Source organism: Rattus rattus, chromosome 12 (assembly GCF_011064425.1).
Source record: "Rattus rattus isolate New Zealand chromosome 12, Rrattus_CSIRO_v1, whole genome shotgun sequence".
Taxonomy (NCBI): domain Eukaryota; kingdom Metazoa; phylum Chordata; class Mammalia; order Rodentia; family Muridae; genus Rattus; species Rattus rattus.
The window spans coordinates 77,758,607-77,782,521 of NC_046165.1; the positions used below are offsets into that span (position 1 = coordinate 77,758,607).

The window sequence follows — 23,915 nt, forward strand, 5'->3', positions numbered from 1 at the left end:
TTCAGCGCAGGTAGGCAGGGAACTATAGCCCTTTGACTTGATAAACAGCTCCTTCTGAGACCAGACTTAAAGTGCTGCTAGTGCTTTTGAAATCTTAAGCAGACTCGGGGGCAGATTTCTTTGGCGATGTATGGTGAGATGCATATGAGACAAATGCTAAGAAGTTGGGTTCTTTATAGGCCTGGTGTGGTGGTGCAAACCTTTCATCCTCCCACTCAGGAGGCAGAGATAGGAGAATCTGATAGTTTCAGGTCAGCCTGGTCTACATAGCAAGTTCCAGGGCAGCCAGGGCTACATAGAAATATCCTGTTTCAAAAAAAAAACAAAAAACAAAAAAAACAAAAAAGTGCTGAGTCAGTGATAAATTCAATGAATTAACAAATCTCAGATTCAGTATAGTCAGAAGTGTTTACGTTGTCTTTGTTTACTTGGTTTACTTTGTGTCAACCAGGAAGTTTGTATACAGATGGTTAACTAGAAAAAAGTCACCTTGAACCCAGAGATTACAAAGACGGCAGAGTTAGAGACCTAATGTTGCCAGATAACTGGCATTCTGAGAGACAGACTGAACAGCTGAGATCCATGGTTGTAGACGCTGTTGTTAGGTCGTCGTCTTAGTACCAAGGCTAGCGTCTGTACTATAAAAGTCTAAATGGTTTGTTACAGTAAGAACTTATAAACGAATGTCGCATATATTAATTATGCTTCTGATTGAATTTAAAACCCGTTCGTAAAAAGAAGGAAAAGTGTTTATTTGGCTTTGTACCATCTCAGAAGATGGGGAGGACTGACAATGTGTCTTGAAAGGTTCACATAGACTTTTGTGAGGTCGCTGCATTAGTCGTCAAAAGGCTGAGAGATAGTTTAGGTGTGAGTACAGATAAGACGGTTTCTAGTCACAGGAGACATGAGAGGGCAGCTGTGCTCGTCCCAGTTCCAGAGCAGTTGGCGGATCCCATGTGGGGCCGTGTCTACCTGTGCGGCAGCCTCTTAAGCTGCCTGTCCCCTCGGAATCTGAGGTATTTAGCATTCACTTTCCGTAGAGACACAGGAAGCGCGTTTTTACATCTTGTGTTGTCTTGGCCTACTACTGTGTGTCATATTTGTGTGTATCCGAGTGAACACGAGGGTGCACACGGCGTGCACAGGCAGACGGCTTACAGATCATGTTTAAGATAGTTTTAATGAAATCCTAAAATATTCCAATCTTGTGAACCTCTTAGCATTTCTCCTGTTTGCTTGCTAATCTAATGCTGGAATTGATTGGGATTAATTTAATTTGGTTTAGGCCATATACAAGGTACAAAACATGAAAAATAAAGGTGGGTTATAAAGTACTGATTATACACTTTATTAAGTATTGCACTTTAGCTCACTGCAAAATGCCTCCTGATTTAGTCTACCTGAGGTCAGTTTTGACTCAGTAAGGAAGGATGAGCTCCACCCCCTTTTGGACAAATTGAATGCTTTTTAAAGAATACTGTTTTTAACTTAGCACTTTTTCTTTTTCCAATGAAGAATCCCTAAACGCATCTGTAAACTTGTTTAGTCCCAAGACATTTTACCGAAGCCCCCTATGCAAAGGTCACTATTGCTTCTGGAAGAATCATGCTTAAACTGCTACTTAGTCACAAAATAGCCACTTGACCAGTCCTCCTCAAAGCCACACGGTCTCCTCTTGGCTTACTGCTCCTCTCAAAGAAACCCGTCTGGCTTTTCCAAAGAACACTGCCAGCCAGCAGCACCTGAAGGGTTTCTACTATCCCTTGTTTAAAATAATGGAGTAATTAAAATTGACACTTTTCAAAGCATGCTTTAAAAAACTGTCTTAAGTGTTTCACGTTTTTAGATTTTTTTTTTTTTAAAAGAAAGATGCATTTTAAATCCTTAATTCTGTGCACTGATCACACTTTAAAGCTGTCACTGGGTCAGGTGGAGTACGCCATCGGGTTTCTAGGTTTTGATTTGTGTGGAAAACTGCCTCCCGATTTAGTGTGCAGTAATATTCTGGTGTGAATACTCAAGCGTGTGGCCTTGGGGACTGCAGAGTATTCTTTCCAAACATAGGTGAAAGTGCAAATATGCAAATGTGTGCAGGGTGCCCCAAAGTTAGGAGGTTCTGAGGTCACCGAGTACCTTAGCGTCCGATCTCTTCTCCTGCAAACTTCACGTCTCGCTGGGCGGAGGTCAGGACGCGGAGACCCACGAAGCACAGCCGCGCCTGCAGATGTTCTTTGTTAGTCGGGACAGGTGATGCCGTGTTGATGCAGGTGGGTTTAGAGATGCCGGAAACACGCACGCGTTCGTGAAGAATGGTCCGAGGCTTCTGCCCCGGGGAAGCCGTCAGTTTTGTGGGGTTACGTATAAGCTATGGTGGTTCCTCAGATCCAAGTTACTGCACGTGAAGAGCAAAGGGGCAGTGTCCGTCACAGGTCCGTTCAGCGGGGGGGTGACCGTGTATGTGCTGCCACCACACCCGGCCATGGTGCCGTACCAGCCCAGCGTCTGCGGGTTTGATAAGCTGCAACGACAGCAATGAGGCAATGAGTCACAGGGTTGTGGTCAGGTGTCACACTGGCATTTAAAAAAGACATTTCCGGGGTTGGGGATTTAGCTCAGTGGTAGAGCGCTTGCCTAGCAAGCTCAGGGCCATGGGTTCGGTCCTCAGCTCCGAAAAAATAAAAAAGAAGGAAAAGAAAAAAAAAAAAAGACATTTCCAAGGAACTCCCAGCACAGAAATACATTAAAATAAACGTGTAAAATAATACAACTTTCTACCAAGTTTAATGGCTTCTATCTCTGATCTGTGACATGTACCACAAGACATACATGATTCTCAGGAGTGGCAGACTGTGCCTGGCCATGCTGTTCTATTGTTGTGATGCGCCGTGCTTTGCTCCAGCACATCTGTATGTCCACGTATTCCTTCAGTCCTCAGTACAAGCCACTGGGCAGGCTGAGTGTTAACCACTGCCTCACAGGTGAAAACTAGGTTAAGTGCCTTGTCCAGGTGAGGCAGGAATTAGAAAATCAACCGAGCTGAGAGAGTCCTGTTGGTGAATGATAAGGCTTCACAGCGGTTTTGGGAGTGGACGGCATGGGAAGACTTGTTTTTTTGATCTGGGACTGCACCAGAAACATACACGCAGATACACAGTGCACAGCAATCCTTTCATGCCCGTCAACATGCATGAGCGTGCACGCATGCTCTGACTCTGAACCAGGAAGGGGTCCTGAGATGATACAGGACCACTTTACTCTCAGCATTTTCAGAAAAGGGTTCAGGACAGCCGACAGGTCTTTACAGAGCCGTGTCCTACCACAGCGTTAAGACATAATGTGTTAAGCTACAGTATTTCCTGATTGTGTGCTGTCGACGGGTACTACCAAATCACCCGTTCGATGGGTGGTTTGAAGCTCAGAGTTGTTCTTGCCTATCTACTTCAATACTAATTCAGCAAGTGACCACTTGTACCTACCTTCCTTCCCGTGAGCTCCCCAGTCTTGGCAAGTCGTCGTCGCTGTCATACCGTCTTGGATTGTCAAAAAAGAAAGCCCTGGAGCTGTAGCTGTGGCTGCTGATCACGCCAGCGGGAGCCTGTGGACATAGCATTATAGCCTGGGTGAAGGCAGAGACCACAATCTCTGAGTTTTAACCCCAAACTCTGCTAAAAACAGAAACTCCAGATAAATATCCCGTGCTTTTAAAAATGGGATTGAGCCTTGGGGGATGTTATGATAGCTTACCAGATTCTGGTTTAATCTCTGTGCCCGGAAAAACAGTACCACCGACCATGCTGGTACATGCTCCCACAGAAAGAGGACCATTCCGAAGACCATGTAGTCTCCTCCATTTCCATCTTCCCCCCGAGCCTGTCCAGAGAGCACAGCACACGGGCCTTCTCTTATTTTCATTTCAAGCAATCACATACATCAAGTATAAACACGAACGCACTGAATTTTTCTGTATTTTGTTATTTCTCATGTAATGGCTATTTTTCCTTCAAGGACTATAACACTACTTTGAATTTTATTACAATAAGACAAACTTTTTTTAATGCATTTGCTTGGAAAAATAATTTTAGTCCCCAGATAATGCAGACTGATATCATTTGGGTCACCATAGTCTGAAGAGGGTTAGTTGGAAGGGATTACTGTTCCAACTTCCCCACAGACACGGTAGCCCTGTTAGGCCTGTGGAAAAACGAGATATGCTAAGTAAATCTTCACCGCTGATTTTTAAAATACACTTTGGGATTACTCTAAGCACTGACGTTCTTCCTATTCTACCGGATGCTGGGAAAAGCGAAACAGGAAAAGGTATAAAGAGAATCTGCCACATGGAATCACATGTGCAGAGACCATCTTCTTATTGAATGAACGAAATAGTCTTCTAGACAGCCTTAGAGTCAGTGCCAAGTGCAACTAATACAAAGGTAGAACGTGAAGCTGTCAGACTGCACGTTTAGGAAGGGATGGGACACCCGGAGAGGGTAAACATGCACAGCTACAATGTTGCGAAGATCCACTAAGGCTCTTTGCAAGGCTGCTAAAAACACATTTTAGAGAAGTAATTATTTATATATAAAACTGAACAAAGTATCAGGAGTTTATATACTTCTTTCACCCTTACATTAGCTATGTTATCACCGGCTACTGCCAGACAATTTGCTAGTGATATTAAGACATCACTTTAAAAGTTAGTAACTAAGTTTATGAGGAAAAGGTTTCTAGCAAAATAAGTTATTTCTTTGATAAAACTTTCTGAAGAACTCAAGATTTCAAGGTGTCACATACAAATGGGCAAATTTAAACAGTTTTGAACAGGGCTATTGAAAGCGGAGACTGCATAGAAACATGTCTGAGTCAAACACTGAATGTCCTTGCTAAGACTTAATTCCCCACTGTATTAACTGTAGACTGGTAGTGTGTCAGGCCCTTACCTTATCTGAAAGATTATCCCAGCCATAATTAAACGGACTCTCTAAGGTATCCTGCGATATGGTGATCACTACCAGATTGTAACAAGCTCTGGAAGAGTAGAGAAGAAAGACCACAGAGCCCACGATGACAGTCTGGCACAGAGACATACCCTAGAGAAGAGAAACGCACAGTCATAATTTTAGCATGTTCCCCATGGTGAGCAAGCTGTTCATCGGTATACAGCACAGTCACCTCTTGCAAAGTCCCCTAGGAAGCAGGGTGGACACCTGCTCAAGTCACCCCTTGGTTATCCTGTTTGTAATTCCAGTTCCTAGAATGATATGCTGTGTTTCATATGTGTAGGGGCTTTGCCCACTTGCCAAATGGCAGCTGGAAGATTTCGTTTTACCGAAGTCACCTTACTCCTGTGGTAACACATGAGTAGACAAACTGACCAATGATTTGAGCCATAATTGATTCTAGTCAGTGTAGCTAATCAGAGTGGGAAGGGGAAAGGGAAACACTTGTCCATTTGATACACTTTTTCCCCCTATTAAAGCAGGCACAAAAACTCAGTTCCTTGTATATTTACTTTATTAGGAAATGGATGATAGTACTTTGAGTGACGGCATGTTGCTGACAAAGTAAACCAGGCGTTTGACTGAGCTTTCAAATGTCTGAACTATGGCGTTTAGCGTGTATAACTTCCTGGTTTTCAACCATATTGACTACGAGGAAGGGGATTATGACACTGTTTGCAAGGGCTCTCAATATGGGGTCTTTATTTGAAGACAACTGGTTTCCTCTGAAACCCAACATGTTTTTCATGTGAGTTAAAAACATTATTCTAAGAGGTGACACCATTGTCAGAGGTACTGATCTACTTCAAGTAAACACTCAAGATGGTAATTTGGAAGTTGTGTTCAGTTGTCACTAGCTTAAGGGACACTTACAGCACTTGGCACACAAGGTCCAGGGCTGGTATATGACCCGAGGTCATCAGGGAGTGCTCCCATAGGAGTAATCCTTCTGACCTTTATGACATTCAAGAAGAAAAGAGTTTATAATTATTTGGCCAGAATTAAACTCCATTTTATACAATAACATGTTAGGTAGCCTGTTTATGTTTATTGTCATCTGGAGCCATGAAACTTACCCTGTTGGGAGGGCTCCTTGTGCTGTTTGTGCTGGTTCATGATCATAAGTATTGATGAACATGTCCCTAGAATAAGGACTTACAGCAGAGCATGACACCCACTCAATGTTTAAACAATGCCATACGGCCCTAGGAATGTGGCACTGTTTTGTGGACCAGGAAGCAGAATTAACCTGATGTTGGACTGTTCGCTGTTCTGAATCCCGACTCCATGCAAAACGAGGAGACTACCTCAAACGGTGAGCTGCAGGTCCAGTCAGTGGAGCCTATCTCAGCACCCCTGCTCCGTGAGCAGAACCCTGCCTGCCTTCTTTGAGTCAGTTAACTTCTTAACTCTCGTGGCGTCAGGACACACCTTGTTGCATTGAATGTTCCGTCTCATGAGAACCAGTGATTTCAAGGACTACGGGTTATGTCTCAATATGATGCTATGTTAAAAGAAAGTTTAAATTCACCGTTTCAAAAAAAAAAAAAAAAAAAAAAAAAGCAGAAGAGAATGGTTTCAGTTCAGGTGGGGAAACCACCCAATGGCCATTGGGAATAAAAACCACTGTTATCTCAAGTGTAGAATCCAGGGATCCAGCTAGGATGTTAATGCTAACACTTGTTCCCTTGTTGGATTATCTAATTCTTCTTCATTGGACCGTAATGGAAGAATGGGGTCGACATTTGGATGATTAAGACGGCCTTCTTGACCCTGCTACCAATGACCAGAGGATGATACTACTTCCTTAAAGTTGGAGACCTATCAACATTATCTCTTACACTTTTATGTTCTTAGAGTAAGTTACTCTTTGTATATGTTTACTAACTTATTGAGTATGGTTAAAAAAGCTTTCTCAAATTTCAAAATTGTAATGAAGGCCACTTTTAAAAGTAAAATTTGGAATATCTAAAAAGAGTTTGTATAATTCAAAAGCATGCCGTATTTCCCGGAAGCACATATAATGTATACAATCCCTCCTCCTGTTATATTTAGGGCAATTACGCAAGACTTAACATTTTGCTTTTTCAAAGTTTTATCGAGTTCAAATATTCCATACACTAGTAGCACTGACACCAATACTGCTTGTTGTATGAAGAAATCCAACTCTGAGCCTGTGGCCACCCCATTCATGATTCTCTCGTCTGGAGACAGATATCTGATTACAGCATACATTATAAATAAAATTTGTAAGAAAATGTCTCACTATGATCCCTGACTGTTCTTGAACTCTCGGAGCTTCTGTAAAGTTCTATCTTAGCCTCCTGGATAGCTGGGACTACTCTGTTAAGTATGAATAAAAAAGAATGCTGTATGAATTACTTAAATTAGTCATCAAAGTACAAGTCACACATGTGCACACACACACACACCAGAGAGAGCGAGAGCGAGAGCGAGAGCGAGAGAGAGAGAGAGAGAGAGAGAGAGAGAGAGAGAGAGAGCACTTTGTAAAATAAAATAACTGCTTGAATAAAATGGGCTAACTCTGCTTAAACCTATAGTCTAAGGTTGTTCTTAAGGGGGAAATGGGCAAAGAATCAATAGCAAAGAAGTAATTCATAAAAACAACTTATAGGCAAATTAATTATATAGAACAATGGGAGAATAACAGTGATTTAGAAAACAAATGCGTGTTATCCTACAAAGCATGGGATTAACACATGGAAAAAGGGTGCGACCACTGTGCACGTTAGCAGTTCTGCCAAGACGTAGGCCATCATCATCGATGCAGAGTCCCCACAGTGCCAGTCGTCCCCACATAGAAATATTCCCATTTCTGATTTTTCAACGCAGCCCTGCCTCTTGTAGGGCTCCATATAAGCAGAATCCGAGAACATGGACTCGTTTGCAGGTTCCGTTTAGCTGACCAGTCTCTGTGTCACCAATGCTTGCCTCTCACCATTGCTAGGGTCTTTACGGTTGGCCATGGCTTTCCTGAAAGGCCCACTTTCTCGACAATTCCAGGCAAGCTGGGACAGTTAATTATATTCACTCCACTGTACCATTTCATCAATCTGTTTGTGTGATAGCCGCTTGTATGGATTTCTCTTAACAAGCCGGTTCCATGGACATCCTCAACTTTATGGATATATGCTTTCACTCCTTTTGGGCAGATGCTTAAGAGTTGTATAGTAGGTAGAGGTTCAGCTGCTTTCAGAAATGGCTATGCTTTCTTCCAACATGGGTGTACAATTTTTTACTTCCATCCAAGTCTGAGTTCCAGCGGCTTCATGCAGCTGTCCTGCCCTAGACCCATCTAGGTTGGCAACCTTTTACTCCTAGGTTTGCTGGTAGATGTGTAACAATGTCTTCATTGCCTCTCCATGGTTACTAATGATACTGGTTTTTTTTTTTTTCTTTTCTTTTTTTTTCGGGGCTGGGGATCGAACCCAGGACCTTGCGCTTCCTTGGCAAGCGCTCTACCACTGAGCCAAATCCCCAACCCCGATACTGGTTTTTCGATGTTTATCCATGTTGTCAACGATCTATTCAAACCTTTTAACACCTTCCAACTTAGGATGTCTCTAAAAAGTAACTAGATGATGGATTTGTATATATGCTGGACACTAGCTCCTTGTTAGATGTGTGCATTGTAGGTATTTTTTTTTTTTAAAGCCCGCGGTCTGTATTTTCCTACTCTTGCCTTTTGATTATGTTTTAAGCTTAATTAAATCTAATTTATTTACTTGAGTTTTCTTGGTTATTACTTTCTATGGCTTAAGTAATATTGGCCTGACCTAACTTGACAGGTCTTTGTTTTCTTTTAGAAGATTTTGACTTTTTCCCATTTTGAACACACACACACACACACACACACACACACACACACATATGCATATATGCATACATATATATATAGATATATGAATGATGGATCTAGGATGTTCTACTGTATTCCATATGCATATCCAATTGCTCTGTCTCTACTGGTTAAAAATTCTGTTTCCATTTGGATCATGTTTAACATATTTATCAGAGATCGGAACACAGCACGAGAATGAATTGGTGTCTAAGTTCTTATTCTGTCCTACTGAGCTATTTGTCTATTCTTATTTTTAAAACCACTGTACTATAATAATTCACAAATAAAATCTTCATACATCTAGGTTAGGTAGGCACTCACACGAACGCTTGCCCAGGCCTGAACTGTGCACATCTCAGTGAACTTCTAGACAGTTAGAACCGTACACACATACATACACACACACAACCTCCCCACATACATATATACACACATACATACATATACACACATACATACATACACACATACATATATATATACACACATACATACATACACATACATATACACATGTATATATACATACATACACACACAGACATATATATGAATACACAGTTGCTGTCTTCAGACACACCAGAAGAGGGCATCAGATCTCATTACAGATGGTTGTGAGCCACCATGTGGTTACTGGGAATTGAACTCAGGACCTGTGGAAGAGCAGTCAGTGCTCTTAACCACTCAGCCATCTCTTGGTCTGTTTTCTTTTTTCTTTTTTTTTTTTTTCAGAGCTGGGGACCGAACCCAGGACCTTGCGCTTGCTAGGCAAGCGCTCTACCACTGAGCTAAATCCCCAACCCCTCTTGGTCTGTTTCCTAATGTCATACTATATCCATACTTAGATCTCTCTGCATATAAACACACTTATGTTATGGCTATGTTCTTTATTTTTGAGTCTGTGTGCCCTCACTTATTAATATTATACATTCTAAGTCCATCTATTTTCTTATGAATTTCATTTTTTACTGCCAAATAATATTTCGTTTTGTGAATAAACCGCAGTCTCATGATCACATTTCATATGCGGACAGACATCTGGATTGGTTCCATTTCCTTGGTAAAATATGTTTATTCCAACACCCATAAACATGAGTGTAGAATGGTGTTCTCTGGGTATATGCCCAGGAGTAGATTAGTTTGGTTATGTGGCAGTTCTGTTTTAATATTTTAAGGGAACTCCAAACTGATCTCTATGTATTAATCTGCACCTCCACCAGCAGTCACTAAGGATTCCTAGTCTCCCACATTCTCTCCAGCATTCGTTGGCAGATTTCTGATGCTAGCCATTCTAACTAGAATATCATATCAGGTGAATTTGCCTTTTCCTGATGCCCAGGGATGTCGAATACTTTAAAATGGTTTTGGGGCTTCCTTTTCTCTCTCTTTCCCTCTTTTCTTCCCTCCCTTTTTTAAAACTTACATTTCATTAGCCTATTTGTGGATTGGCAGTTTTATTTCCTAGTACTTGGTTTCTGCACTGCTTTGTAAATTCTGGGCATTGGCCCCGTTTGAAGTCTAGCTGGTCTCTGGGCTGCAGCCCGCAGTGTGGACAGTTTCCTTTGCTGTGCAGAAACTTTTAAATTTCAGTTGTTGAACCTGGCGCTCCCTCCTGTGCTCCCGAGATTCTGTTCTGGATGCCCTTCCCCTACCCCAGTGTCTTCTGAAAAGCAGTCCCTGTTTCTCCCAACAGTTTTATCCTCTCGGGTTTTAGAACATCTTCTTGACAGGACTGAACCCGTATTCACTCGTGCAGTTTTGCCAGCGCTGTTTATTGAGTGGAACGTCTCCTCCACTGTGAGGTATTGCCTGGTTTGTCAGAAGTTGGCCGCAGCTTTGTTACTCTGTTTCCAGGCTGTCAATTCCGTTCCGTCGGTCGGCTTGTCTGTTCTTAGGCCGACAGCACGTTCCTAATCAATGTACCTTTTGAATACATTTCACAACCGTTAAGTCAGAAATATCTCTCCTTTTCAGTTTTACTTTCTACACCATTCAATACAGTATCCATTAGCTGTACATGGGTACTTAAGTTTACATGAAATGCTCCTGTCTTCACCGGATAAGTGCCCAGCAGTCATCTACGGTCACGAACCGTGATGAAGACTACAACTACAGAAAACTGTCATCGTCCTCCAAAATTACAGACCCCTCCACTATTTTATTTTAGGTTCTTTGTGTTTTTCACACAAATTTTGAGATCAACTTACTTAAAGAAATTATAAGCCCAGGAGGCCTGCTCCAACTTGGGACACTCAGGTAAGATCCCCACACCCAGTCCTCTTACCCCCAGCCCGGCCCCAGCAAGCCCAGCGGCTTTGAGCTCTGCCCTATGGGAGCTCCATCTTCCTTCTAGTAGACACCTCCACCTGTAATCTGTGACCAGTACCCTGCTCCCCACCCCACAGCTCTGCCTGCTTCCCAGGAGACCTGCTGTAACCTGGGACACCCAGGGACTGACTACCAGGCCAGCAAACCAGGGACAACAGATGGCAAAAGGGAAGCACAAGGACATGATTAACAGAAGCCAGTGCAATGTGCAGTCATCAGAGCCTAGCTCCTGACCTGAAATCTCATCTCATGAAGACCATAGAGGCCTTTAAAGAGGATACAAAGAAACCTCTTAAAGAAATACAGGAAAGCAATCAAACAGGTGGAGGAAATGTATAAAATGGCCCAAGACCAAAAATGGAAACAGAATCAATAAAGAAAACACAAATGGAGGCAACTCTGGAGATGGAAAACCTAGGAAAGAGAACTGGAAAGAGAAGATAAACTATTTTATCAAGAAAATGGAACCAATCTAAATGTCCATCTGCAAGTGTCACCAACGGAACATGAGAGATAGGAGAGAGAATCTCAGGCGTAGAAGACACCACAGAAGAAATTGATACATTGATCAGTGAAATGCCAAATGTAAAAAAGGTTTCTGGCTCAAAACGCCCAGGGAATTTGAGACTCCATGAAAAGGCCAAACCTAGGAACATTCAGGTGACCGCACATGCTGGCAAGGATGTAGAGAAAGAGGAACACTCCTCCATTGCTGGTGGGACCTCATGAAACTGAAAAGTTTCTGTAAGGCAAAGGACACTGTCAACAGGACAAAACGGCCACTTTCAAATTGGGAAAAGATTGATTTCCAGAGTGGTTGTGGAAAATTTGATCTTTGCCATTCTGATTGGTGTGAGGTGGAATCTCAGGGTTGTTTTGATTCGCATTTCTCTGGTGATTAAGGATGTTGAACATTTCTTTCTTTTTTTCTTTCTTTCTTTTTTTTTTTTGAATAGAATAGATTTATTTAGGGCATGGGAGGGGAGTTGAGCAGGTAGGAGCGAGAGTTAGAGGCCAGCCATGAACACGTGTGTGGGGGGGTGAGGGGATGGGAAGAAGAAGGGACAGAGAGGGAAGGGAGCAAGAGAGGAGAGAGAGCTGAACATTTCTTGAAGTGCTTCACAGCCACTAGATTCCTCGGTTGAGAATTCTCTGCTAAGCTCTGTACCCGATTTTTCACTTGGCTTAGGAATGGGGTACAGAGTTTTGGTGTGTGGTGAGAGAAATGTTCTGGGAATGGGTATAGAGGATGACTGTGTAACACTCCGAATGAACCTCAGGGAGATGGCTATGTATTTAAGAGTGGTTAACATTATACAGTGTGGCCTCAGGAGAGGGCTCAGTAACATACTTGCTGCCTAAGCCCAGCAATCTATGTTCAGACTTCTGTGGGCCAGCTAGCTTGGTGTGTGCAGAGGCAGCCGATAAAGAGGGTGTGTCTGACCCAGAGGAAGGCAAGTGCAGATAGCAAAAGGAGCCTTCGTGTCTCCGCATGTGGTGAACCTTACACATGTCTGCACTCACACATGAAGGAGTCCTCACACAAATACTCATACATGTATTACACACACACACACACACACACACACACACACACACACAAAGCACTTCCAAAAGTGTCTAAAAGAGAAAAATTAAGGAATGTTGTCCTCAACATACAGCTGCCCTACAAAGGAAAGCTGCTAAGAAAGATGTCGGAGAGCTATCTGAGCCAATGAGATTCCTTCAGTCTACCTCAAAGGAACGGCATAAAACTGTTAGTGAGAAACAAAAAGATAACGGCGGCTATTTTTCGATAGGTTTTATAAAATTTAAGGGTTTACCTTTTATGTCTTCTGCAACAGAACATGGTTTTGAACAGTACCATGGTCCAAGTTAAGCTGCAGCATCTTTTTGAGACCAAATCATTCAGAGCTTAAAGCAAAAGGAATCGGAAATTTAAATGCAGGCAGGATGAGTGCTTTAAATGGCAAATACTGTTTTTATAATTTTCCCCATAAATGAAGATCCAATACAAATTTCTTAAGGTCACAAATGAAAATTGTTTTATGGTGATTCTACCCTTAAGTACCATGCATTCCTGGTTAACATTAAGAATTCCTCATTATTTTGAGGTGGCGTCTCACGGAGCCCAGGTTGGTCTCAAACGCTCTTTGAAGCTGAGGCTGACTTGGAACTCCTGATTCTACCTCAGCCTCCCAAGCGCCAGGATTTTTGGTAAGCACCACTCTAATACATTGATGAAACAATAAAAATATTTAAACCTTGACCCTAGAGGACTTGTTTATTTAATAATCCAGGTCATAGGATGGTCTGTGCCCCTAAAGCACTTCATTTTCACATGGAAATACTGGTGGAGAAAACCACTTGCATGATTAATTGATTCGGAAATGGAAATAACCACTTTTTTTTTTTTTAATAGGACAGTACTTTTTACTTGTCAGACAACTTTAGCGGGCAAACAATGGCCATTCAGACTTGGTATGCGGTTGTATTTTTTTTTAATGCATGCAAAACAAGCTTATACCTTTAAATAAAACAGTTACCGATTAAATGAGATTGGAGCTTTCAAGTGAAGGTTAGGTTCTGGGAAACTATACACACTTGCTTCCACGTGCAATATTTTCTACAAACAAGGGTTTGCTGGTGAGATGGCGAGAGACTGACATGTGTGATTTGGGACTCATCTTTATGAAGTACGATTTTTTGTATATAGTATTTAACTTTTTAAAAAATTTATTCGTTCACTTTACAGCTCAATACCAGCCCCTCTTCTTCACCCAGTACCCCTCACGCGACTCCTCCCTCTATTCTACCTTCCCTCTGGTGTCACCCGACCCCTTCCCTCCAGCACACCAAGTCACTGTTGGACTAGGTACATCCTCTCCTGCTGAGGCCAGGCAAGGCAGCCTGGTCAGGCAGGCAGGCAACAGACTCAGGGACAGCCCCCTGTTCCCGTTGTTGGGGCGGGAGAGCTGCATGAAGACCAACCTGCTCTTCTGCCAAATACAACATTTTGAAGATCGGTGACAACTTTTTTCCAAACGATCAAAGCAGAATTTCATAGAGATTTTCCAAGTATAAAATAGAGTAATAAAAAGTCACTCGTTGCTTTAGATTCTTCATGGTAACCTTTCGGGAAGTGCCACTTCTGAGTTTTGCTATAGTGTTATAGAAAACATCCACAATTACCTGAAAAAGTTAAAGTTCTCCATTTTCTAAGTGCGTAATTGTGTAAAGCTAGGTTTTTTTAAATTTATTTAAATCTGAATAATAATATATCCTAGCACAGTGCATGAAGGTTCAGACGTGAAAGCCCAGATTCTACTGAGTCAGACATTAAGGAGACTTGAATTGTACAGCATATCAATCTGCTAATTTTTAAAATAGAACATAATTACTCATAAAGATTATAGATTTTATATGTAATTCTTTTGCTTATCAATGAATGAACAGCTTACTATTTTAATCTTTAACATGTTCTATGGTAATAGGAACATATTACAAAGCTCCCTGAGAACCCTGTTAGTATTTAGAACTCTAATTGTTTCAAGACCAGTTTGAGAACCATCGTTCTAAATATTATAATGTGTACCTTTAGCTTTCTATAGTCTCCTATCATTCATTGTTGGTATAGATAACATATTGAGAACATGACCTATTACATGTGCATATGTAAACCTCGCATTCTATATTTTTAAAATTGAAGGAGTTCTGTTTATCTGCATATTAACCATGGCGTTCTTCATTTCTAAAGATCTGAATTCAAGTCGCTTCATTTTTCTACAGAGTATAGAATGTTCTTAGCATTTCATGTGATCCAGGTATACCCATTGGTTTCCCTTCACCTGAATAAATTTACTCCTTTGCTGTATTTCAAGAATATTTCAAGCTGGGTGTGGCGGTGCGTACCTTTAATACCAATAATTGGAAGGCAGAGGCAGGAAGACATCTGAGTTCAAGGTCAGCCTGGTGTATATAAAGAGTTTCTGGAAAGCCAGGGCTACATAGGGATACCCTGTCTCCAACCAAACAATGACATCACCAGAAAGTGCGTTTCACAATAGTGGTAGATCTCAGAGTTGACAGTTTTCCTTCCAGGATTTGATGTGACCCTGCCGCTGGCTTCCGTTACTTGTGTAAGTGAGCACCACTTACATCCCTGTTCCTGACATGTGATGATCCATTTTTCCCTACAACTGATTTTAAGCAACATGACTGCAGAGCGCTCAGACATTTTCCCATGTATGTTCTGGGCAAATCAAAGTTGATGTGGATTTTCTTGAAATGATAAATCTGTTTTATGACAAAATTGGAAAATGTAAGTCATTTCTGCAAATTCTTTGTTCAACTCCATTTTTTTTCCTCTTTTCCTTTGGTTACTCTAAATACTCACAGGTAGGTCTGTGCGTGTTTCTTTCTGTGTTTCCCTCGCCATCCTTTGTTCTTCGGTTGGTTAACTTGCATGGTTTTAATCTTTAAGTACGCTGACTTTTTCTAACGCAGTCCAAGTGGCTTGTTAAATTTTAGGATTTCTATTTGTTTTTATAGTCTATGTTTTTCTTAAGAATTCCTATTTAATCAAAATGTGCTTTCCTCTATACCCTTGAGTACACAATAACATTTTTGACAAATCCAAGATCTACGTCTTCTTGCGTCTTAAACTCCTTTGACTGCTTTCTGAGCACGAGTTACGTCTTCCGCTTCTTCATGTAGCTATTAACTTTAGATTGTGAGCATGGTGAAAGACACGGTTTAAGGAGTTGACATTCTATTATACTCCTCTAAAAATGACTATTTAGCAAACCATAAAATGTTTGTTAGATTTGATCTCAAGCTGTTTCCCATGCTAGATATGAGCTGAATTCTCAGTCTAACTTCTTCATCATTCCTCTACAGTCGAGACTATCTTGACCATATCTGGTGTTAAACAAACATATGGCATACAATATAACCAGAACATGGTGTTTCTTCTATGAGGCTGTTTTCATCCCTAAGCTCCCAGTTAATTTCTACCTGTAATAGTATGAGATTTGCATTTTCTGATTTTTCAAGCTCCCCAGGGGTATGAGTAAGACTAGAAGAGTACAAAGCAGGAAGCTGGTTCAGTACCATATTCTTCTAAGTGTTACTTCCCAGTCCCTTCAGTGCTTTTGATATATTGGCTTAGAGATCATCATTCTATCCAGTAGGGGCAATTTGGTCACTATCAGAAGCAGAGAGCTGCACATAGTTTTTTTTTTTAAAGCCTCACAAATGTTATTTTCCTTTTAAAATTAAAAGGCCATGCTAAGCATTAAAAATGAGAAAAACATTTTCAACAAATTTAAAAAAAAGGGTTTTAACAATTCTAAAACCTGGATAGTTTCAGAAACAATTTCATGCTGTTAAAACACAGTGAAGTGAAGCCTTTGATCCCCATGACCCTGACACTGCAGCCTGGATGGCTTTTATTGGGTAGAACTTCTGATTACGGAAAAATCAGTTCTGTTAAGGAGGGCCATAGAGTATAAAAGAACAAGGGGGAAAAAACCCACTTGAGCATTGAGGTCACAGTGTTCTTTTACCTAAGCTACGTCATATTGTATAAACCAGCATTTTCCCAGGCTGTCCTTTGCTCTGAGAGGGTCCATCTTGCAAACGGCATCTGACTGCAGTTGGAGCAGAGCTGCAGGAGTAGAACACCTCTGCACTTGGCTGTGCACACCAACAATGCCACCCACCATGAACCACTCGAGAGGCACAGACTGAAAAATAACATTCTTAAAAGTACAAAGGACATCAGCCAGTAAACTTACCAAGGTAAACTGTACCCACGTTAGCACATAGGTATATTTGAGTTACATGAGGAAAACCAGGCCTGAGAACTCATGAGTGCACTAGACCAAGGAAGGGAGCAACACCTTCTAGACCCCATTGAGAAGGGGACACCTAACACTGACATGACAATAGTTCCTACCAGCCTGTCATCTGATCACGAAGTGTGCACCATGAGACCAAAGGCAGACTCCAGACCATCACCGTAGCTTTAGCCCACCACTGAAATGGCCTATTCCAGCTTTAGACTGCTGTCAGTTTGTCTGTCTAGAGAAGTCATAAAAATTATGGATAATACTTTACCTGTGTGGTGCTAGGGATGACAAATATATCTGTGAAGTATTCCGTACTTTTGAATCTTAGAGCAAAGTCACTCTGGAGAGTGTTAGGCACACAAGGTTTAAAAAAAAGAAGGGAACACTTAAGAATGTCAACAAGATCCACACATAATGGAACATGCCTTTAATCCCAACACTCAGGAGGCAGAGGCAGGCTGATTTCTGAGTTCAAGACCAACCCGATTTACAAAGGGAGTTTCAGGACAGCCAGGGATACACAGAGAAATTGTGTCTCAAAAACCCAATAACAACAAACAAACAAACAAACACAACAACTCCCAAACTGTCAACAAGAAGCACTAAGGAAACTAAATTATTAGACACAATGTAATCTTTCATACACATCAACTCATAAAAATCAGAGAGAAACAGTACATAAGAATAAAAGGGTCCTCCCTTCCAGTCGGCACTTTAACTGGAGCAGATCATCATGTCTGCCCCTCTCAGTGCACCCCCATCTGCAGATCTCCCAGGAGATAACACCAGAGATAATCAGATGGCGAGAGGCAAGAGTAAGAATATAAGTAGCAGAAGCCAATGTACTTTGGCTTCATCCATCGGGATCCACCTCTCCCACCACAGCATGCCTTGGATAACCAACACACTTGAAAAGCATGACGTTGACCTAAAATCCTATCTTAGGAAGATAGAGACTTTTAAGGTATAAATAACTCATGAAAGAAATACAGGAAAACACAGGCAAACAGGTGGAAGCCCTTTAAGAGGAAACAAATAAACTCCTTAAATAAGTACAGGTAAAGGAATTGAAGAAAGAAGTCCAAGACCTAAAAATGGAAGTGGAAACAATAAAGAAATTACAAATGGCAGCAACCCCGGAAATGGAAAAACCTAGGAAAGAGCTACAGATGCAAGCATTACTAACAGAATACAAGAGAATCTCAGGCATAGAAGATGCTATAGAAGATATTGGCACAATGGTCAATGAAAATACAAAGCATAAATTGCTCCTAAACTAAAACATCCAGTAAATACAGGACACAATGGAAAGACCAAATGTAAGAACAATAAAGAATAGAAGAGAGCAAAGATTCTCAGCTCAAAGGACCAGAAAACATCTTCAGCAAAACATAGAAGAAAACTTCCCTAACCTAAAGAAAGAGATGGCAATATATAAGAACCTACAGAACACCAAACAGATTGGACTTGAAAAGAAAATCTTTCTATCACATAATAATCAAAACACTAAATGCACAGAAGAAAGAAAATTAAAAGCTGTAAGGGGAAAACATAAAGGCAGACCTACCAGAATTATACTAGACTTCTAAACCAAGACTCTAAAAGCCAAAAGATCATGCAGACCCAAATAGAACACAAATGTCAGCCCTAGCAAAACTCCCAATCATCATAAATGAAGAAACCAAAATATTCCATGTCAAATCCAAATATAGAAAGTATATATATACTAATCCAGCCCTAAAGAGGATTCTATGCAAAGCCCTGTTCAGTCCCCAGCTCCAAAAAAAAAAAAAAAAAAAAAAAAGAGGATTCTAGAAGGAAAACTCCAATACAAGGTGGGTGTCTACACCAGAGAAAAAATAAGACATTAATCATCTCCCAACAAATCCAAAAGGAGAGAATCACACACACATAATACCACCTCCAATAACAAACATAACAGGAACTAACAATCATCTGTCCTTAACAGCTCTCAATATCAATGGACTCAATTCCCCAATAAAAAGACCGAAGTTAACAGACTGGACACACAGGCAGAATCCAGCATTTTGTTGCATACAAGAAACACACCTCAATGACAAAAAAAGACACTACCTCAGAGTAAAAGACTGAAAAAAGTTTTCTAAGCAAATGGTCCAAGAAACAAGTTAGAGTTGCCATTCTAATATCCAATAAAACAGACCTTCAACCGAAAGCTATAAAAAGAAATGGGGAAGGACACTTTATATTCACCAAAGGAAAAATCCACCAAGAGGAATTCACAATTCTGAACACCCCAAATGCAACAGCACCCACACTCATAAAAGAAACTTCACTAAAGCTCAAAGGACACACTGAACATTACACAATAATAGTGGGAAACTTCAACACCCCACTCTACCAATGGACCGGTCAGAAACACTCAACAGAGACACAGTGAAACTAATAGAAGTTATGGACCAAATGGATTTAACATATATATTTCTTCTTAGCACCTCATGGTACCTTATCCAAATCATTGGTCATGAAACAATCCTCGACAGATACAAGAAGATTGAAATAATCCCATGCATCCTATCAGATCACCATGAACTAAGGTTGTTCTTCAGTAACAACAAAAACGATGGAAAGCCCATATACACTTGGAAGTTGAAAAATGCTCTACTCAATGATCACTTGGTCAAGGAAGAAGTAAAGAAGGAAATTAAAGACTTTTTAGAATTTAATGACAATGAAGGCACAACATACCCAAACTTATGAGACACAATGAAAGCAGTGTTGAGAAGAATATTTGTAATACTAAGTGCCCTCATAAAGAAATTGGAAAGATTCTATACTAAGCAACTTAACAGCACATCTGAAAGCTGTAGAACAAAAAGAAGCCAACATACCCAAGGGGAGTAGATGGCAGGAAATAATCAAATCCAGGGCAGAAATCTAGTTAGAAACAAAGGGAACAATACTAAGAATCAACAAAACCAAAAGCTGATTCTTTGAGAAAATCAACAAGACAGATAAACCCTTGGCCAAACTAACTAAAGGACACAGAGACAGCATCCAAATTAACAAAATCAGAAATGAAAAGGGAGACATAACAAGAGAAACTGAGAAAATTCAAAATGTCATCAGATTTTACTACAACAGCCTTTACTCAACAAAACTGGAAACCTAGATGAAATGGATGACTTTCTGGACAGATACCATGTACCAAACTTAAATCAAGAGCAGATAAACTATCTAAACAGTCCCGTATCCTCTAAGGAAATAGAAGGATGTACTAAAAACCTCCCAACCAAAAATGAGCCCAGGACCAGATAGTTTTAGTGCCGAATTCACCAGACCTTCAAAGAAGAGCCAATACCAACACTCACCAAGCTATTCCATACAACAGAAACAGAAGGACACTACCTAACTCATTCTGTGAAGGCAAAGTTACTCTGATACCTAAACCACGCACAGATTCAAAAGAGAAAGAGAACTTCAGACCAATTTTGCTTATGAATATCGATGCAAAAATACTCAATAAAATCCTAGGAAACCAAATCCGAGACCATATCGAAACCATCATTCACTATGATCAAATTGGCTCTATACCAGGGGTGCAGGAATGTTTCAACATACGAAAATCTATTAATGTAATCCACTACAGAATCCAGTATAGAATACGTAGGGTACAACTTACAGAACTTAAGAAGGGAAAGAATAATCATGGGAGGCAGAGGGAGGGAGTGGGTAGGATAAAAGGGAGAAAGGTTCAGGTATGGGTGTGGGGCAGGAGAGAAGCCCAGAAAGCCAGCAGAATGAGTAGAGATATGCAGCCTTGGGGGGTGGGAGTTGGGGGAACCCTCTAGAAAGTACCAGAGACCTGGGAGGTGAGGGACTCTCAGAACCCAATGGGAGGGACCTTAGATCAAATGCCCAACTGTGGGGAGAGTGAATCGGAAGAGTCCACCTCCAGTGGATAGACAGGGCCTCACGTGGAGGGGTGAGGTTATCAACCCACAGTCACAATTTCTCACTCAGAATTGTTCCTGTATAAAAGAACTGCAGAGACAAAAATGGAGAAGAGACTGAGGGAAAGGTAGTCCAGTGACTGGCCTGACTTGGGAACCATCTCATGGGGAGGCACTAAGGCCTGACACGATTGCTGATGCTACGATGTTCTTACAGACAGGGGCCTAGCATGGCTGTCCTCTGAGAGGTCCAATAAGCAGCTGACTGAGACAGATGCAGATACTTATATCTAGCCATACGACTGAAGTCAGGGACCCCTATGGTTGAATTAGGGGAAGGATGGAGAAGCTGAAGAAGTGGGTGACCCCATAGGAAGACCAGCATTCTCAACTATCCCAGACCCTTGGGAGCTCCCAGACACTGAGCCACCAACCAGGCAACATACATGGGCTGGCCCAAGGCCCTGACACCTATATAGCAGATGAGTGCCTGGTCTGGCCTTAGTGGAAAATGATGCATGTAATCCTCAAGAGACTTGAGCCTCTGGGGAGGGAGGAGGTCTGGTGGAGGTGGTGGGGAGCATCCTCTCGGAGACAGGGAGGAGGAGGAGGAATGGGATGAGAAACTGTGGGAGGAAGGACTGGGAGCAGGGGCTATGGCTGGTTTGTAAATTTAAAAAAAGAATAAAGTGGCACAAGCTAAGTTACTGAGAGGAGAGATCTAGTAGAGATCTTTATTCCCCCTTTAAGTGTCATTCTTCCTTTTGAATTTAATTAAATATATAGGATCCTTCCCCAGATAAGTTTTGCCATTATTTTCAGATTTCTAAATCCTCCTTCAAGGGGTTGGAAAGATGGTTCCTTTGTTAAGAGTACTGACTGCTCTTCCAGAGGACCCAGGTTTGATTCCCAGGACACACATGACACATGTAACTCCAGTTCCATGAGCTCTCTCTCTTCTGGGGTCCATGGGGTCTATGCATGTGGTACATGCAACCAGGTAAAACACCCACACAGAAAAGAAAAATATATGAATCTCAGCGACAGCAACAACAACAGCAACAACAACAACAGTAACAACAACAGCAACAATAATAACAGCAACAACAATAGCAACAACAACAGCAGCAACAACAACAGCAACAATAGCAGCAACAACAGCAACAGCAGCAACAACAGCAACAACAACAGCAACAACAGCACACTCACTCCTTCAAGCTAGATCACCTTCTGTTACAAGCACAAAGCTAACATTTTAGTACTTTCTAAGCGCAACACACTATATTATTATTCATGAACATTTTCATTGAGTTCTGACCACAAACTTGTGAGGTAGTTGGTGAGGTACTCAGCCTCACTAGAACCCAGGAGATCAACATTATCTTATCTCTACCTCACTTTTTTTTTTAAATTAACTTATAAGTAACAGTTATTTCTGTATGGGTTTCCACAAACTTCCCCTCTGGTTGATCCTTCCTCCCTTGCCTCCCCATCTCCCTACCATTGTTTCCAGTCATACCCTTTCACTATATATATTTTTCTTTTGTCTCCTTCCACTCTTCCCCTAGGGCCTCTTCTCCAGTCACACAAATCCCTTCCCAGTTTCTAGGCCTTTACCCACATTTTCTCCCACCTGGATTCGTATATTTCATAGTTAAAGGCTAGGATGTTCATCTGAGAAATACTGTATTTTCCTTCTGAGGTTTAGGTACCACACTTAAACTGTTTTCCAATTCCTTCCATCCTCTTGAAAATTCATACATTTGTGTACATGTATATTTTCAGTATTTATCTACCTGCTGATGGATATATAGGCTAATCTTATTTCCTTGCTATGGTGAACAGAGCAATCCTGAACAGGAATGGACAAGTGTCTCTGTGGTAGGATGTGGCATCCTTTGGGGACATGCCCAGAAGTGATATTGCTGGGCCATATGGTGTATGTGTTAGTTCTTGAGAAGCCTCCACACTGGTTAGCACAATGAAGCCCTCACTCACACTAGCAGTGCATAAAGGTTCCCCTTTCCCTATATCCTCTGTGGCATTTGTTTGCCATTTGCTTTCTTGATCTTTGCTATTCTTATTAAATGAGAAGGATAGATGACTCTCAAGGTAGTTTTAATTTGTATTTCTCTAATGGCCAGAGATGTCCAACGCTCAAAACGTATTGGCCACTTTTATTTCTTCTTTTGCAAACTATCTGTTCAGGTCATTGGTCCACTCACCGACCTTAGTTTTGTTTCTCTGTTATTTAATTCTTGCCGTTTTTATACATTCTAGATATTAAACCCATGTCTTGGGTATCCCATTCTGTAGGCTGCTTGTTTTCTCAGCTGATCGTTTTTCTGTGCAGAAGTGTTTAATTTTATACAGTCCCCTTTGTCAATTCTTGGTGCTTTTTCCTGTATAGGTTGGCTCTACTCAGAGATCTGTGGCCTGTCCTTTCATTCTGAAGTGCTTCCCTTATGTTTCCCTATGGTAGTTTCCATGTCTCTGGTTTTAAATTAAGGATCCATTCTGTACTGACTTTGGTGCAGGGTAAAAAAAGGGATCTAACTTCATTCTACAGGTGGCTACTCAGTTTTGCCAGGTTGTCTCTCTTCTAGTGTATTTAAGAAATAATTTTGTCAAAAGTTAACCGTCCACTAATAATCCATCGGTCTACGTGTCTGCTTTTATTCCCAAAGCACAGTATCTTTATCACTGTGGCTCCGTAGTATAATTTGAGGTTGGGGAATGTGATGGATCTGCTTGTGCTCTTTCTGCCTAGTTCTGTCCACTTGGTCTTCTGTGTTTCCAAATGAGTTTATAATTGTTTCCTCTGTTTCTGTGAAGAATGTCGTTGGAACTGTGGTGACACTTCTTCTGAATCAGTAGACTCATTTTTGGTCGTGTAGTTACTTTCACAGCGGCAACTCTGCCATCCAGGAGTACAGTG

At 41.2% G+C, this 23,915-nt stretch overlaps 1 protein-coding gene across 1 annotated transcript in view; it reads right to left on the reverse strand.

The window, feature by feature from the left end:
* Positions 1-1,164: 1,164 nt before the first annotated feature.
* Positions 1,165-23,915, reverse strand: part of Gpr137c (G protein-coupled receptor 137C) — a 57,083-nt gene continuing 34,332 nt past the window's right edge. Inside the window, 4 exon segments of the mRNA XM_032918064.1 lie at positions 1,165-2,521; positions 3,480-3,598; positions 3,748-3,873; positions 4,944-5,093. Of these exon segments, the coding sequence (XP_032773955.1) occupies positions 2,344-2,521; positions 3,480-3,598; positions 3,748-3,873; positions 4,944-5,093 (573 nt within the window). The 3' untranslated portion in view covers positions 1,165-2,343.